Consider the following 17,338-nt stretch of genomic DNA (forward strand, 5'->3'; position numbering starts at 1 on the left):
TTTTTGGTTCATTTTATCTGTAAAAGAAAACCTGCTTAATAATTCTGCATACCTGAATGTAAGGCGTTTTTCACTTCCAGCCTTCATTAACAACTATATATCACTTATAAATGATTAAATACAAAATTAATAGTAGTTATTAAGATTGATGTGGTTTGGAATTGGTAAAATGTGCTTGGAAAAAAAAATATGATCAGAAAATCAACTTGCCTAATAATTCTGCACACGGTGTATACATACGTGTGTATATTAATACATATACACTGCCCTCCAAAAGTTTGGAAATGCTCTAGAAAAGTGGGGTTTTGGACAATGTGATAATTTGGCACTGACAAGGGACAACACACAATTATGAAAACATATTTTATTACATAAACAGTTTATACATAGAAAAAACTTAACTTTTTGATTTATCAAAATATCCACCATTAGCAGCTATCTGACCTAAACTGGGTTCTAATTGGTTCACTGTATTCTAAACTTAATTGTCAATCAATTGTTGAAGCTATTAAGGTGTGCTGACCCAAAAATCTTTTACAAACCTGGGCCAAGTTTAAACCAGCAACCAGGCATCACAGCTGGCAAAGGGGTATGTCTGACTTTGACATGTATATATTGCCATTATTATGTAATCAAAATGAAAATTATTATTGCTGGTCTTCAATGATAATCAAGTTACTTTAATGTATTTGCACCAAAAAATGATAAGGATTTATGCTGATATCGTCCAAAACCATACTTTGCAGGGGTGTTTCCAAACTTTTGGAGTGCAGTGTATGTATATACAGGTGCTGGTCATATAATTAGAATATCATCAAAAAGTTGATTTATTTCACTAACTCCATTCAAAAAGTGAAACTTGTATATTATATTCATTCATTACACACAAACTGATATATTTCAAATGTTTATTTCTTTTAATTTTGATGATTATAACTGACAACTAAGGAAAATCCCAAATTCAGTATCTCATAAAATTAGAATATTGTGAAAAGGTTCAATATTGAAGACACCTGGTGCCACACTCTAATCAGCTAATTAACTCAAAACACCTGCAAAGGCCTTTAAATGGTCTCTCAGTCTAGTTCTGTAGGCTACACAATCACGGGGAAGACTGCTGACTTGACAGTTGTCCAAAAGACGACCATTGACACCTTGCACAAGGAGGGCAAGACAGAAAAGGTCATTGCAAAAGAGGCTGGCTGTTCACAGAGCTCTGTGTCCAAGCACATTAATAGAGAGGCGAAGGGAAGGAAAAGATGTGGTAGATAAAAGTGTGCAAGCAATAGGGATAACCGTACCCTGGAGAGGATTGTGAAACAAAACCCATTCAAAAATGTGGGGGAGATTCACAAAGAGTGGACTGCAGCTGGAGTCAGTGCTTCAAGAACCACTACGCACAGACGTATGCAAGACATGGGTTTCAGCTGTCGCATTCCTTGTGTCAAGCCACTCTTGAACAACAGACAGCGTCAGAAGCATCAAGACAAAAAGGACTGGACTGCTGCTGAGTGGTCCAAAGTTATGTTCTCTGATGAAAGTAAATTTTGCATTTCCTTTGAGAAAATCTATGGGGTATTGTGAAGAGGAAGATGCGATATGCCAGACCCAACAATGCAGAAGAGCTGAAGGCCACTATCAGAGCAACCTGGGCTCTTATAACACCTGAGCAGTGCCACAGACTGATCGACTCCATGCCACGCCGCATTGCTGCAGTAATTCAGGCAAAAGGAGCCCCAACTAAGTATTGAGTGCTGTACATGCTCATACTTTTCATGTTCATACTTTTCAGTTGGCCAAGATTTCTAAAAATCCTTTCTTTTTATTGGTCTTAAGTAATATTCTAATTTTCTGAGATACTGAATTTGGGATTTTCCTTAGTTGTCAGTTATAATCATCAAAATTAAAAGAAATAAACATTTGAAATATATCAGTCTGTATGTAATGAATGAATATAATATACAAGTTTCACTTTTTGAATGGAATTAGTGAAATAAATCAACTTTTTGATGATATTCTAATTATATGACCAGCACCTGTAGGTGTTTTATTAATGAAATTAAAATAACTGATGATACACAAATGTTTTAATATAACACGTTCATTTGTCCACTTTCCTTCTAAATATGCATTACAAAAGATGAAATGTATTCTTTTTAAGACAAACTCTAAACTAATTTAGATCTATTGCTGAGTATGTTCAAGTCTGAACCTTCACTCCCGACATTTCTCACAGAACATGTGAAAATGATCTTTTCAGAGACAGAACATTTCACAAAACATTTGCACATTTCTAAACATATGTAACTTTTGGGCAGAGTTTACACTTTTCCTTTGTTTGGGCCTACTATTTTAACCTGCTGTTTTATGAATACTATGAATTTAGAATACATACGACTTATTTCACATGCTGCATTTCCTCTACTATATAGTAGGGAGATATGCGTGTTCAGCAAAAAAAAGTCACAACAGGTCTTTCAGTAATCTGTAAAGTTAAGTAAATATTATTACTGACAAAAATATATCCAAGAATAGTGTTCGGTCAAAATTCTATAAGAAATAAATTCATGCATTCTTGGGGTAGTGATACAAAAATAAAAAAAAATTCCCATCCTATGACCAAAAAAAACATGAAAATGACTTTGATAAGGGTCAGAAACAAGTTTTTTGAAGAATTCATGGAATATCAAATTAATAAATGTTTTCATTGATAAAATATTTAAAAAATCACAGCATGCCGGGTCAATTTGACCCCCCTTTATGCACTCTAGAGTTAAGTTGAACAGTTTTGAAAAACTATCTAAACATGCAAATTGGCCTGTAGGTGCATAGAGATTTGGCAGTGGTTGTGTCTAAGTGAGAAAAGAATTCATGTAATTTGAAAGAAGTAGTCACTGAATGCATTTTGTGCCAAAGCAATAATAAATGATCCACAGTTTAGCCCACATTGACTGCTGTTGTGATCACTGTGTGAAGAGTTTTAGAAAAGTGAACATATTTTCTTGTGTGTTCTGCAGAAGAAAGTAAGTTTGAATCAACCTGAGTAAATTACACAATTTACATTCTGGTGTACCTTTGAGGAGCTGGGACTGGGAGAGTGTAGAAAATGGTCAAGGAAAACAATGTTTTTGGGGCAATAAAACATTGACTAACATTATTGTTAGACTTCAGAGAAAAGCTAAGTATGATGTGACCCAAATCTCTTCAAACCGCCCCTTCATGCACTGAGTAATCAGATGCTCAATATGCACTTCTGTGCACATTATACATTCTGTGCATGACTAAACTTTTTCTGTTATCTCAGCCAGCTGTGAAAGTTTTCCGATCATAAGCTAGACTGGTTTTATTGATTGCATGTGGTCAAAGACGACACATTTAGAAGCTGTTTTTAGAAACTGCGGCTTTCAAACTTCAAGCACTTCAAGAACAACATTGACCACAGCAGAAAGGATCCGTCGATAATAGATCTGTGCTGAGTGTTCTTTCCATCTGATGTGCACAATCACACAGCTAGTGTACTTTTTCACTTACCGTATAGATTTACTGATTTGCTTCTCCTCTGAAATTAGAGTGCATTGAACTTTTTGTAACCAGGTAGGATGACATCCCACTACAACTTTAATTAACTCACTCCACTTGTCATGGGAATTTGCATCGGAACATCTTCAGCCGCATAATTAACTTCTCAACATTTAGTGTGAAGTGATGCAAGTCTGAATCTAACATGTTATGAGTACAGATGGCATTGCAATTCGGAATTCATAAAAAAAGTTCAGTTTAAATTTATTCATTTTTTTCCCAGCTGGGGTTTAAAATGTGCAAATGAGCAGTCATTTGTAGCAATACTTGCATCTATGATGATCTGGAGTCATTTAGTTTCCATGACAGTTATTGCTATGGCAATTGGTTTTGGTGCATTTGGGAATATTGAAATTAATACGTGCAAAAAGTATCACCAGAGAATTTCGAAACCTCTTTAAATTTAGTAAGCCGCTTCCATCGGCATCTATATTGCTTCATCAATTAGCCCATGACGTCATGACATTCAAAATCTTTCCCTCCACTAACATCTGTGTTGTGTATTAGTACGGCTCAAACATGATCAAAACATCTTTCTAGTCTGTTCTCGCTGTCTGACATCTGTGCGTCAGCAAAGGAGTGACAGTTAGACCTGTTCGTCACAGGAAACTGCAAGTAGTAAATAAGTCTGCCTACCTCAGTGTGCTTGCTAAAACACTGAGACGACCACAGCAGCATCCTAGAGTGACGCTTCACCTGAAACTCAACTACTGCCTCTCAGCTTCTCAGTTACCCGAGACAAGAAAACTAGCCTCTGATCTGTGCGAAAATCACTCGAAATAGTTTTCTCACTCCGCTATCTCAGTTTTCAGATCTTTTGCATGCGTTCATAAACAGATGTGCAGGTGAAGGAGTTCTGTTTGCTTGTACAGAAGGATTGTCATCAAAGTTAGCCTGAAGACCATGAGGTGAGTAAGATACTTTCAGTCTGTTTAATGTCTTTTTGTTGAGTGCTGTGAACTTTTATTCATTTAGCTTGTTTATCCAAAGCGCCTTACATGAATTCAGAATCATAGTTATGACAGTTAAAAGTGCCATTAGTTAAAATGCCATTTTTGGTTGGAAGAAATTCTTGCCAATTTTTTTGTAAATAATAATAAGCGTTTTGTGATCGGTCTAAAAGAATGTCTATGTTCATAAAGTTAACACAAGAAGCTCGAACTTCAAAGTCATAATCTTGAATCTGAAATCAAAGTCAGAATCATCTTGAAAAGTGTGCGCTTGCACAGACGCCTTGCTTCAAAGGCATTTCAAAGAAATGTGCGGGTTTGTGTGCCATTTTGAAGTCGGTGTCATTTGTTTGGTATGATACTTTCTAACGACCTAAAGTTTCAGACTTGAGAACTCTTAAAAGTCATATTAAATGGCTTAAATACTGATAAAAATGACTTTGTATTGCAGCGACAGGAAGTTAGTAACCTTGTTCTAATCTTTGACTAAATCTTTATCGCCATACCCATGAGATATAATGTTAAATATTATTCAAAAATGTAGATTATGACATGACTTTTAGCTGTTGGTTGTTGTTTGTTTGTGTGTACTCCAGTATAGCTGTGTTTGTATGTAGCACATGTAATCAGTTACGCATGTGTTATTTCGGTGCCCAGGGTATGAGGTCTGTAATTTGGACCTGGAGACCTTGATGACCTAGTGAGACCCATCTGTGATACCAGGTGACCATCTGCTCAGTAATATCATATAGCTGTGGGACTGGTGCCATTGCATTACAATATGATAAAGAAGAATACCCCTCAAAGATCACTGAAGAATGTTAATATAACATTAGACATATGAGGGTGTTGAAATCAAAGTGACATTGTGCATTCATTAAAATTTTTAATAGCAGGAATTGAACGATTGGGCTATTACAATGTTATTACAATGTAATAACATGTAATAAGACTACAGGATGTAGAAATACTGGAAAAGGAATATTTGTGTGTTGATGGTATTTTAGCATCACGCATAAATGTTCTTTGAGGTTGTTTTGATCATCAGACCATCCGGTTCATTTCCTTCAAATGATTTACAGTGATCTTTTTTCACACCATGTGGGAAGGCAATGGAAGATTGTACCTCAGCACTTTACTGTCGCTTCATAATAATATAAGAGTCATATTAAGAGAGTGAGTCATGTTATATTATGGTTTTATCTCAGCTAGTGATATTTTACCTGGTATTTGCATACTGAATCATTTTAATCTGTTGGATTTGCTGTATAGGTTTCACATAGGTCGCATAAACAAATGCATCTTGTGCCACTGTGATGTAACTGAGCATGACAGAAAATAGTAGAATGTTCTCAGCACTGCACCAGATCTATTTTTAGAACGGCCTCCCCTTTTTTTTTTTTTTTTTTTTGTGTTGGTCCAAGCTAAAAAAGTGAGTGATAGTGAAAGTGCGGATGGAAAGTTTTTTTTTTTTATCAAAGTACACAAGTGGTTTGTCGACATCCTTCCTCCTTACGTTCAAAGCATGACATAAGGATGCCATGACCTGATAAAACTGTACATTGGATTTGTATTGTGTGCATGTATGTTTGGGGTTTTTTTAATGCTTTTTTTTTTAATGAATATCAAAAATCAATACAAATCAGTCAGTACTAAAAAAATCTCGCTCTTCTGTTCTTAGATTGTGGTTCCCATCAGCATTGTGCACCTAAACACTCCAGAGTAGCATGGGCAGTCGGCCCAGTAAAGACCGGCGCGGATCCAGCGCACATGCTGTTCTCTTGGACACAGAGGAAATAGCCGACTCGCTGTCCATGGGTGAGTTCAGCACTGCAGTACACACTTTATATGTGCATGAGGTCCCACTCATGTCAGAAATGATGCAGCACTAAATATAAATAAGTACAATATAGTGTTGAACGGAAGCTTAAATGTTTTTACAAGTGAAGTTTTGGTAACTGTTGCAACAACAGCATTCAGTGGCGCTTTACAAGTACGCATACTTTAGGTTGAGGATTTTCTGTGCGCAGCTTGCACCACACCGTTATCAATGATAAACATCCTGTTAAATTTATGGTGAAAAACAGAGAGCTGTGGCTGCCAAAAATTCACGGTAAAAAGTGACAATGTTTCAGGTATTACAGGATGACAGCTGTATATTCCATTAACTGATGTAATATTAATACTTTAGTCTACCTGAACCACAAAAATCTGATTTGTATATTCTGATAACTACCATAATAATATAGGTGTTAAAATATAGCACAGAAAATGTAGCACAGAACACCATAAACTTCATAACTGATAACAAAAATAAAAACCAATGCTATATAAATAAAATATTATCAAATGTGATGCACAGGTTTATTATCATTAACTAAAACTAAAATCATTAAAAAAAAAAAAAAAAAAATTCATTACTTGAAATAAAATACACATTAACTGAAATAAAATAAATTATCTTTAACTAAAACTAAAGCCATAAAAAACATTTTCATTACTTGAAATAAAATGCACATTAACTGAAATAATATAAAATAAAATATTAAAAGACTAATTTTATATCTGATAGTTGCCAGAGCAACATTTCTCTTTTTTCTTTAAAGTTGAAGTACCAAAATAACTAAAACTAAAAAAACTAAAAAAAAAAACTAAAACTTAATAAAAAACTATACAGACAACTAAAAAAAACAACAAAAAAAACAATAAAAATTACTAAAACACAACAAAATTATTATAAAACTTTACATTTAAAATGAAAACCCAATATATAAAAATGAAGTTTAATTCAAAATATTAACAAAAATTATAATAGTATTTCAATGGTACTAAACTAACATCACGCAGGGACTTCTGGGAAAGCCTTTTAATTGTTTTCCACCATATTTTTACTTACAAAAATCATTTTATAATGGCAAATTTATTATGATATGCTGATTTAAATTTTATATAAAAAAATGTATGGTAATTTATGCTTTTTACTTCCAAAAAACAGAAAAATTGCATATAATATGATGTTAAACAACTTAAAATAAATTTTCACTATAAATATTAGGGTAACTTTAACAGGTTTTTACTGTAGGATTTTTTTGTAGAATCTTTTTCTTTAAAAATGACTACCATTTTTAAATCATGTTTTTGAGGTGCTATGAGCAGATTAACAGGACTGTGTTGTTTTGGTCTGTGTGCAGACGGCGGTAGATACGTGGTGGTGTCCCTGTACGACTATCCATCGAGAGGTCCGGGAGACTGTACCATCAGAGTCGGGGAGAGGCTCAACATTTTGTCAGAGTAAGTGTGCTGTTGCACAACGTTGCATCGTTACATTAAGAGCCTCATCAGTTTGAGAATCTGATTTTATAATGTGTGTTACAGTGAAGGAGAGTGGTGGAAAGTAAGTTCGTCAGCCACAGGAAATGAGAGCTACATCCCCAGCAATTACACTGCCAAAGTGTACAACAGGTGAGCTGAATTCACACAAGCTTTCTGCTGGTTTATGCAGTGTGCATACTTCATAACATCATCACACCGATGGTCAGGTGGTCTGATCTAGTGTGTTCCATGTATGAGGCGGTGATGATATCAGTTGTAGTTTCTGTAGTGGGGTTAACTTAGTGTGGGGTGTAGAGTGGGCACAGCTGGATACAGTGTGACCTGATTATCAGTTTGAGGACACACTGTACCCACAATGACCCTGCTGATCACTCACTTACTCACATGATGCGAGTCTCTACCTACTGCTTTTTCCTTCTGCTCTGCTCTTTTGATTTTGTCATCACACTCATCAATCATCTGTGTGTGTGTGTGTGTTTTCGTGCAGGTGGCAGTTTGTGGGTCTCAGCAAACAGAAAGCAGAGGAACTGCTGATGCTCCCCCATAATCAACCCGGCTCCTTCCTCATCAGAGAGAGCGAGACCTTCCCAGGTACACACACACTAATGCTAGTTGTATTACTATCCTATGATTTCCTATGATACATATGATTTTCATCTTAATGACGATCAAACGAAAGATTTTTTTAAAACTTATTGAAGGAGAGACGAAAGACGTATTGAATTAGGTGGGCTATTTTGACTTAAGTCAGTTAGAAACCACCCAGAGCACTATGTAAACAGCCTAGCAACCACCAGATACACCCAAACAACCACATATCAGCATGTTAAATACCATTCTGAATACCTCAGAAACTACATAGCAACATCCTATTGTCATGACAGTGATGGACAGACACCATTTGAATTTTTTCTTCCAAAGTTAATGTGTAAAAAGTGCTGTTTTTTTCTTCAGAAAATGTAAACTCTAGGTTTGTATTAATTGATAATATTTGTGTTTTTTCCCCCAGGTAACCACACTCTGTCAGTGCGTAAGAACAGCTCGCAGGAGCGCGCTTCAGTCAAACACTACCGTATCAGCTGCATCGAGAACGGCTGGGTCTACATCTCTCCCGGACTCACCTTCAGGACCATCGCAGACCTGGTCGCACATTATTCAGGTACACACAAACATAGACTCACAGATACAGCCATTAGTCCGTGTGTCTTCCAAAGCTTTTTTTTTTTTTTTGCGCGAGGCTAGCATATTTTTTCAATTGTTTTCAATGGGAACACCATCGGCAGCATGACAAGGCGCTGAATATCTATTTCACGCTCGAGTGCTCTGCGTTTTTTTTTTTTTTTTTTTTTTTTTAAGTTGAAGAATGTTCAACTTTGGGTAAAACTCAGCGCTCATCACTGTCACTTTTTACCCAGCCGTCCAATCAGTGTGGAGGAGGGGCGGGACAAATACCACACCGACCAACCGGCACATTCTGCTTGTATAACAAAAACGATCAACAACAGTTTTCCCGCATAATTGGACTACTTTTACACTGTTGCCGTGGGTTGTTTTTTTAAACCACGGGTTTAAGCGACCCCCTGGAACGCAATTTGTTTTTACCCCCCAAAACTCAATTTTTACCCAACAGATCGCAATGTTTTTACCCCCCAGAACACAATTTTTACTTCACAGAATGTGGACCCCTAACCATGGTTTTACTACAAATAAAACCAAAACAAAAACCATGGCTATTGTAGTTAAACCATAGGAACCACAAATTAACCATGGTTTTGCTACACTAACCATAAATCATGGTATTTGTCTTAAAGCTGTGGTTATATAAATTGTAATCAATCCTCCAAAAAAAAAACATGGTTTAACTACAATTTTACTATAACAAACCCATGGTAAATTTTCATAAGGTTTGGGCTTGTTTTGGCCGTGTTTGGGTGGGTTTTGATTAGCATTTGGGCTGATTTTGTTACGCAAACTTGGCAACCCTGAAGCTCATCTCTTCATCCAAAACTAGTGCCAGCGGGGTTAGGGTTAGGTATGTATGTATGTTACATTGTGTCGACATTTTTATATTCAGAAACAAACTATTTGCAAAATCAGATACTAGTAACAGTTCCGCGGTTATTCAGTATCATAGCACATATAGCGTCTCAAAAAAAGCTGCGCTTGCAGCAAGCCATTTTCAAAAGAGTGCCGGCGAACACATGGCCTGCCGCATAACTCATTATTGGAACCCAGTGATTCTGTGTGGCATTGCCAGGCTTGTGGTTGATACCGATGTGACACATTATACAAGACTTCTTTGTGCACTAATAGTTCTGAGAAAATGTTTAAATTTAGACTTGCATGGGAAGTAGGCCTTCCTATAAAAACGTTTTATTCTACATAAGGCAGGTTGCTGGTGACTAACATTTTTAAATCACATGACCTGCTAGTTCAGTTCATCTTGGTAACCCCCCATTATCTGACACTTTCAGTGGTGGAATAAATTGTGGGTGACAAAATGGCTGTGAATACGGTAATTCTACAGCTAACAAACTTTATGAATGCTGCTTCACCCATGCTGATAGTTGTCTAGTCAAAGACAACTGTTGTATCGGTCAGAAACCAAACAAATAAAGTGGATTACGTATTGCACCTTAAATAGTCCTGGCAACCACACAGTATATATAATATACTGTGGACTGTAATATACTGTATTTGTTTAAGTATTGTGGTCAGAGTTTAAATGTGAACTTTCCCTCAGAAGTATCGGACGGGTTATGCTGTACTCTGGGGGAGCCGTGCTTCATCATTGGATCTAACAACGTTCCCGTTGTAACCGGCCCACCTCCAGTTGCCGTGAAGAGACCCACTATAAACTGGAAAGATGTGAACAGGTGCGTCAAACACACCATAATCAGTCACAAATAAAATGCCTTGAATGACACACTAGGAATATCATCTAAACAATGACCCTTCAAAACCTAGTAGAGCAGTTTCTAAACTAACTCTCTTCACAGCTCCATGATCTTTGGGCAGAGTAAAGAGGGTGAGGAGGAGTCTCTGGTGAGTGAAGGACTGAAGGAGGCCATTAACTCATACCTCTACATGACGGAGGAATGCGAAGACTGCTGTCAGCTCTGGGAAACATGAGGAAGACTGTAGAGAGACTTGAAGGATGAGTGTTTGAATGACTTTGGGCTCTTGATGCTGTCTGTGATCTGGGATGACGCACTTTCGTACATATAGAAACAGACCCAGAAACGGAAAATAACCAAAAACTACATCTAAGCGTCTATTTTCATTTGTGTATTTCCTTGAAGAGATGCGTAAAAATTGTTTAAGAAAGAAAGCGGCGTCGGATGAAGCTCCCGGCCGAGCGCATTGACTCATTGCTGTTCTTCCAGAGTGGGTGCTGGAGACAAAGCTGTCACAGTTTCCTGTGTGGACTCGCTCCTGGCGGACATGAAAGAGAACACGAATGAAGGAAATAACGACAGAGGAGTGTGTGAGTGGGAGGGGGAACACAGCTGGGTGGCGTACGCATCCATTTCCACTCCTCTCACACTTTCTGGAACTTTATCAGCGACTCGTTACAAATGTGATCGCGATCATAGAATGATGAGATGAGGAACTCCAGAGAAGTTTTACCAGTGATATCAAAGATATTTTGATACTGTTTTTTGTTGAAAATGCCAAACAAAATACTTATTTATGACTTGGAACATAAATGTGAATATTTGTATATATGTACAGTTCCTTAAAGGGATAGTTCACCCAAACATGTTGATTTTGTCATAAAAAAATAAATAAAAAAAAGAGTAGTTTTGGTTTCCATTGACTTCCATTATATTTTTGGACCAGACAATGGAGCCAAACTGTTTAGTCACCAACATTATTCATAAAAACATCTTTTACATTCTACATAGTCCTACAGTTTTTGAATGACATGAGGGTGAGTAAATAATGACCATTTTAATTTCTGAGCGAACTATCTTTTTAATGGACTTATCGACATCAATTATGTTCTTTTAAATAAACTCAACAGAAAAAAAAACCAATCTCATCTTTGTATCTGTAGAAGCTGACAAAAGCATCTTAAATGAGGTGTTTCCTGTCTATCTTTGCACCTATTGTTCTGAAAAGAACCGCAGTCTTAAGCAGCAGGAAGTAAAGATTTGTGCATGCCTGTGTGGTCTCTTCTCAGGGTGCAGAGGAATATTTATACCAGCCATGTTCTTCAAAAACCTTACAGCAAACTTCTGAGAACGGTCTTAAAATGTACTTAGAAATTAAAAGTGAGAATTTATGTGGACGTTTTATCTGTTACATTAAACCAGTTTCTCCTACACGTCACTGATAGCAGAGGGCATTTATATACGTTGACCTAAAGATTTCCATTTTATGTAACAGGCTGCATGTTCCTCTACATGTGATGAAGTGAATGAGTGGCACTGTAGTATGTGTGATGATTGTAATTACAATGAGTGCAATTACATTGCAGTGCCACCTAGAGGCTGTAGTGTGTATTGGCACTAAATTAAACATATGTACAGTGGCTATAAAAGTAGTGAATATTATTGTGTTGGAGATATTAAACCAAGCGATTTATTATAAAGAAAGGGTTACACTTTATTTTAAGATGTCCATGTTACAGTGTAATTATACATTTAAGCACTGATTAATATTAATTAACCACATGCACTTACTATAGGGTTAGGATTCGGTTTGGTTGTGTAATATGCATAAAGTTATTACTATCGTAATTACATGTAACGTGTAACAAGGGCAAATGAACCCTTTTCACATTTCCAGGTTTCTCAGAAGCGGAAGTCGTCATAGTTGGGTAAAATTCTATGGCGGTGAATGAGAGAATACATTTGTGTTCCCATGTTCTCAAATAGCAAAAGAAAAACTCAACAACAGTGTTTTCACAACTTTCAAAAAGATGAAAAAAATAGAGAGATTGATAAACAGCAGTCAGAAGAGAGAAAGATGTCAACTTTACCGTCACAGCAGCATTAATTTGATGAAAAGGTAATACAATACTAAGTATAGTCTTATAAATGTACATACATATTTAAAAAAAATTAAAATATAAAAAACTTTGCAAGACTTACGATGCTGATGACCGTTAAAATGTGTAATCACAGTCCGTGAAAAGGGTCCGTTGTTACCTAAAGAAAGAAACGAGCACACATCTGAAAAAGAAAACAAGGACACATCTGAAAAAGAAAAAAATTGGTAACACTTTTTTAAGGTAACGTAGTTACACATTACTACATGTACTTACTATAACAGTAAATTATGCATACAAGTAACTAACCCTAAAGAGTGTTGCCAATTTAGATTTAGTGACTTCCCCGCCCCTTTTGAGACTTTTTCAAATGTTTAGGGACAAACCTCATCTAGATTCTTATTTTGCCCACTGATCTATAACCATATTTATATATAGATCAATGAATTTGCCATTGTCATCTAGTGACATCTAGTGACATTTAGCTACTTTCAATTGAAAGCAGTTGGCAACACTGACCCTAAACCAAACCATAATTCTATAGTACATTATTAATATTGCTCAGTACTTATTTTAGTATGTACAATGTAACTACGTCACCTTAAAATAAAGTGTAACCAAAAATGTTTGTTATGAAATCTGTTTTAAAAGTATTGACATTTCCATCACTGTTTTTATGAGCATTTTGAAGTATCGCATCAGAAACGAGTGATGGAAATGACAAATTTTGGAAAAAATTCCTTTAAAGCTGCAATATGTAACATTTTTGCAGTAAAATATCCAAAAACCACTATATATTTTGTTCAGTTGAGTACTTACAATATCCCAAATGTTTCCAACTATTTGTAAATCGTGAGAAAATTGCTATTTTAACCGATTTTAACCAAAGATCCGGGATGTGTGAGGGAGTCGCCTGTCAATGGCCTCATAACCGCGTTACCCTCGGTTTCCGGTTTTATTTTGTGGAAACACCAAATATATTAATATATATTACATGTTTTAATAGACAAGGGAACATCTGTTTTGGATACATTTATAGACAGAAAACTAATCATTGTTATATAACACAACACGTTTAGTCTTGTTTAAATCTAGTTTTCTTGATTTTTTTGCGAGTACCATGCCTGAGAGAAAAACACTATTTTGTCAAGTGGCTAACATAGCATAATCAGATGCAGCTTTATTTTTCGTAACAGTAATACAGAATTTTCTCCATCATACAGTATGTTTTAAAATTAATTGCATGCCATTTATCAACACAAGCCATCTAGCATTTAATGTGATATAAAATCGATCTAGCTTACTGCAGTGTGCAACAAGTATCTCACAGCAGTCTTACTAGCATCCACTCAAACAACTTGATGGAAACATCTAATTTGCTTCTTTTTTTTCGGTGAACTTTGAAAAGATTCGCTTAACATTTGGATGGAAACCCAGCAACTGTGGTTGTCAAACATTAGTGGATCATAAGTGATGTTATGAACTACATTCACAACTACTCAACCATATCTGTGTGAACTTTAGCACTGACTTCAAACAGCCACTAAAAACCAACTTGACAACCACAATAGAGTACCTCAGGGATGACGTGTTTTTGTCGGCAAAACCCGGAAGTGAGTTAGCATTTTAGGACTTCCGGTTCCATCGCCCGAAGTCAATGGGTTTTTGCTAAATTGCCTGAAATAAGGTCTGTAGCCTCTAAATATTTTCACATTTTGATCTATGACATAAAACACACCAGTTATAACCCGCTTGTGATTTTTTTTAAACCTTTATTGTGTCTTTAAACGGCGGTTGCTAACAAATTGCTAAAAGGGACTACTTCCTTTGGCGGGGACTTTAGACATCATCATGACAAACAGGACATTTGGACAGCATTTCTCATGAAAAAGTGGATAAGTATTCATACACAGCGCAGATCATAATCAGCGAGCATGTTTTTAAATAAAGTTGTTTTCTAAATAAAGTTTGAGGAAGCTTGGTGGTGGTGACGTTGATCCGCAACCATGGTGTGCTGTAGTCCGTTTATAGCCTACTGTTAGCTTTTTATATCTGACGACTTTATTTAGGCTTCAAAATGTATAAATGTTGCGTTAACTCGTAAAGATTATCTTGATAGACAAAACGTGTAAGTGTCATAACCCTTTGTTAAACCCAGAGCTTATTTTTTGGCGATTTTCCTATGGGAAAAATGCATAGGCTTTTAATCGAGGGAACCCGTGCGCCGCTAACTTCCGGGTTGGCCTACAAAAACACGTCATGTACTCTATAGACCCTTTTCACAGATTGTGATAACACGTTTTAACAGTCATCAATATCGTAAATCCTGCAAAGTTTTTTATATTTTCATTTTTAAAAAAAACATTTGTACATTTATAACAATATACCCAGTAGCAGTTTTTGGCACGGGCGGCATTTTTTCATGATGTATGGGGGGGCGGCACGAGCAGTTAAAAAAAATAATAATAATCCTCTGTGCCGCTGTTTTCTATTATCTATCATTTCACTGTGTAGGGAATTGGCAAATTGGCACCCCTGCTTGCTGAGAAGGTGCCGTGCACAGAAGCTGCGTTTAGTCTTCTGGTCGTGAGTGACAGTGTTGGGGGGATGGGAAATCTGTTGATTGTCAAGTGCCAAATAAACATCGATGGACAGGAAAAGGTCAAAGCCATCAGGTGCCCAATTTAGAAAAAAAAGAAAAGAAGAGGAAAGATAACGAGCAAAAGATAAAGGTATGCAACTATGTTCTCTCTGTATGATTATTACGGTATCCATGTCATGAATGAAGGGCTAATGTTAATTGGTGAGTATAACCCTTAAGTTTGTTAGCCTTTTTGCTATGATGCTTGCTATGCTTATACAACAATAATTTGGTTTTAACTCAAACACGAGATCTAATTTCACCATAATATTGTGCTTTGCAACAAAACGAAGGGGGTCTTGCCCAGGGTGTAATTCAATGTAGAACCGCCACTTAATATATCTAGTACTATATAAATCAGGGTATCTTCCGTTCATTCGTTTTTTGATTTAATATTGAAATCAGAAAAATGAGAAAATGGTACTTTTGTTTTTCATTTTAAAAAAGAAAACGAAAAAACAAAATCGGCTTGATTTTTCGTTCTGGGATTAGAAACGAATAATCAGCTTGAATATTCGATCTCTACATGTGGGCAGGAATGAAATTCCTCTTTCCGCTGATTGGTCAACCAGACATCAAACCATGTCGTCATCAGTTGTTCATCGGTTCCGCTCAACAGAATAAAAGTCCCTCGCTCTACAGCTGTACGGATTCTTAGCGCGTTTATTCTAAATTTCATCTCTTTCTCATAAATATTAGTTTTACTTTGCAGCTGCACATAAACTACCCCCTAGCCTACAACGTTGGCACACTGCCTGTTTTATTTAACTGACCAACTATAAAAATAGGTGTGGCAAAGCTGCTAGAAGCACTGAGCAGCCGGAGCGAATGTACAATACATTGAAGTAAAGCGCAAATCAGTAGCCTATCGATTTAAGTGTAAATATGCAGCAGTCAAAACTTTTGTTTTAGACAACACCCTGAGTTTTGGACATGGAATGAATTTGAAATATGACAGATATGAAAAGATATTACATGTTATTAGTTCATCAAAGTGGTGCTATTAGTTCAGAGATGGACTTTATTGTAATGGGAATTGGACATCATGATGATTTGATGACGGAGGTGAACTCGTTTGAGATGACAATTTGAAATAGGCTATCACACATTTAAAAAAAGTAAAAAATTTAAAAAAAAAAACTCAGCCGAATTCAATTTTAGGGGTAATGTTAAATAAATACAGTGTTAAATATAGCCATTATAGAGCTCTCTCAGTTATAAGATATCATAACCCTGAAATAACACTAACAATAAAGTTCCCTCGATTTATAAACCATGCGCATGATTTATAAATCTAGGGAACAAAATAGTAAATCGTGCGCACGTTTTCCAACCCCAGAACGAAAAAAAAAAAAAAAAAAAAAAAAAAAAAAATCAAGCCAATTTTTTGTTTTTTCGTTTTCTTTTTAAAAATGAAAAAAAAAGAGAAAAAGTTTGATTTCAATATTATATTACCTTTGCATCAAATTACAAAAACTTAGTTAACGCTGCTGTGAGGGTGTTTCTAATACAGTAGCTATGGGAGTGATAGTAAAAATGACATTTTTCCTCTCTTCTGACTGCCGTTTCCTATTTATGAAAGATGTGAAAACACTAATGGAGTTTTTCTTTTGCTATTTGAGCAAATGGAAACAAAAAAATATATTTAATGTATTCTCTCATTCACCGCTATAGCATTTTACCCAACTATGACGACTTCCGCTTCTGAGAAACCCGGAAATGTGAAAAGGGTCTATTGGGTTTGATTATATTATTTGAATAGACTGCCAAAAGAAAAGGAAAAAACAAAAAAAACAAAACAAAACCATTCCCAAGACTCGAACAGAAGAAGAAACAAAG

General features: G+C 36.0%; 1 protein-coding gene across 3 annotated transcripts; it reads left to right on the forward strand.

The window, feature by feature from the left end:
• Positions 1 to 2,084: 2,084 nt before the first annotated feature.
• On the forward strand, positions 2,085 to 12,399 carry sla2b (Src like adaptor 2b). 3 transcript variants are annotated; one of them, XM_051879758.1, is made up of 9 exons: positions 2,085 to 4,487; positions 5,187 to 5,252; positions 6,211 to 6,347; positions 7,721 to 7,820; positions 7,905 to 7,991; positions 8,350 to 8,453; positions 8,872 to 9,021; positions 10,606 to 10,738; positions 10,862 to 12,399. In XM_051879758.1, exons 3-9 carry the CDS (start codon positions 6,257 to 6,259, stop codon positions 10,992 to 10,994), a joined length of 798 nt encoding a protein of 265 aa, XP_051735718.1. In that variant the 5' UTR covers positions 2,085 to 4,487; positions 5,187 to 5,252; positions 6,211 to 6,256; the 3' UTR covers positions 10,995 to 12,399. The 3 variants fall into 3 exon arrangements, with proteins under 3 accessions (XP_051735718.1, XP_051735717.1, XP_051735720.1); XM_051879757.1 differs by lacking the exon at positions 5,187 to 5,252 and having other exon boundaries at positions 2,577 to 4,487; XM_051879760.1 differs by lacking the exon at positions 5,187 to 5,252 and having other exon boundaries at positions 2,617 to 4,487; positions 10,609 to 10,738.
• Positions 12,400 to 17,338: the final 4,939 nt, after the last annotated feature.

Source organism: Ctenopharyngodon idella, chromosome 22, assembly GCF_019924925.1.
Source record: "Ctenopharyngodon idella isolate HZGC_01 chromosome 22, HZGC01, whole genome shotgun sequence".
NCBI classification, from domain to species: domain Eukaryota; kingdom Metazoa; phylum Chordata; class Actinopteri; order Cypriniformes; family Xenocyprididae; genus Ctenopharyngodon; species Ctenopharyngodon idella.

What these genes read in the sequence shown, in the direction of transcription:
- sla2b (XM_051879758.1), top strand. Translation starts at nt 6,257, where the DNA reads ATGGGCAGTCGGCCCAGTAAAGACCGGCGCGGATCCAGCGCACATGCT. An exon ending in AGGCTCAACATTTTGTCAGA is followed by an intron (nt 7,821 to 7,904) that starts GTAAGTGTGCTG and finishes TGTGTGTTACAG; the next exon opens with TGAAGGAGAGTGGTGGAAAG. An exon ending in ACTGCCAAAGTGTACAACAG is followed by an intron (nt 7,992 to 8,349) that starts GTGAGCTGAATT and finishes GTTTTCGTGCAG; the next exon opens with GTGGCAGTTTGTGGGTCTCA.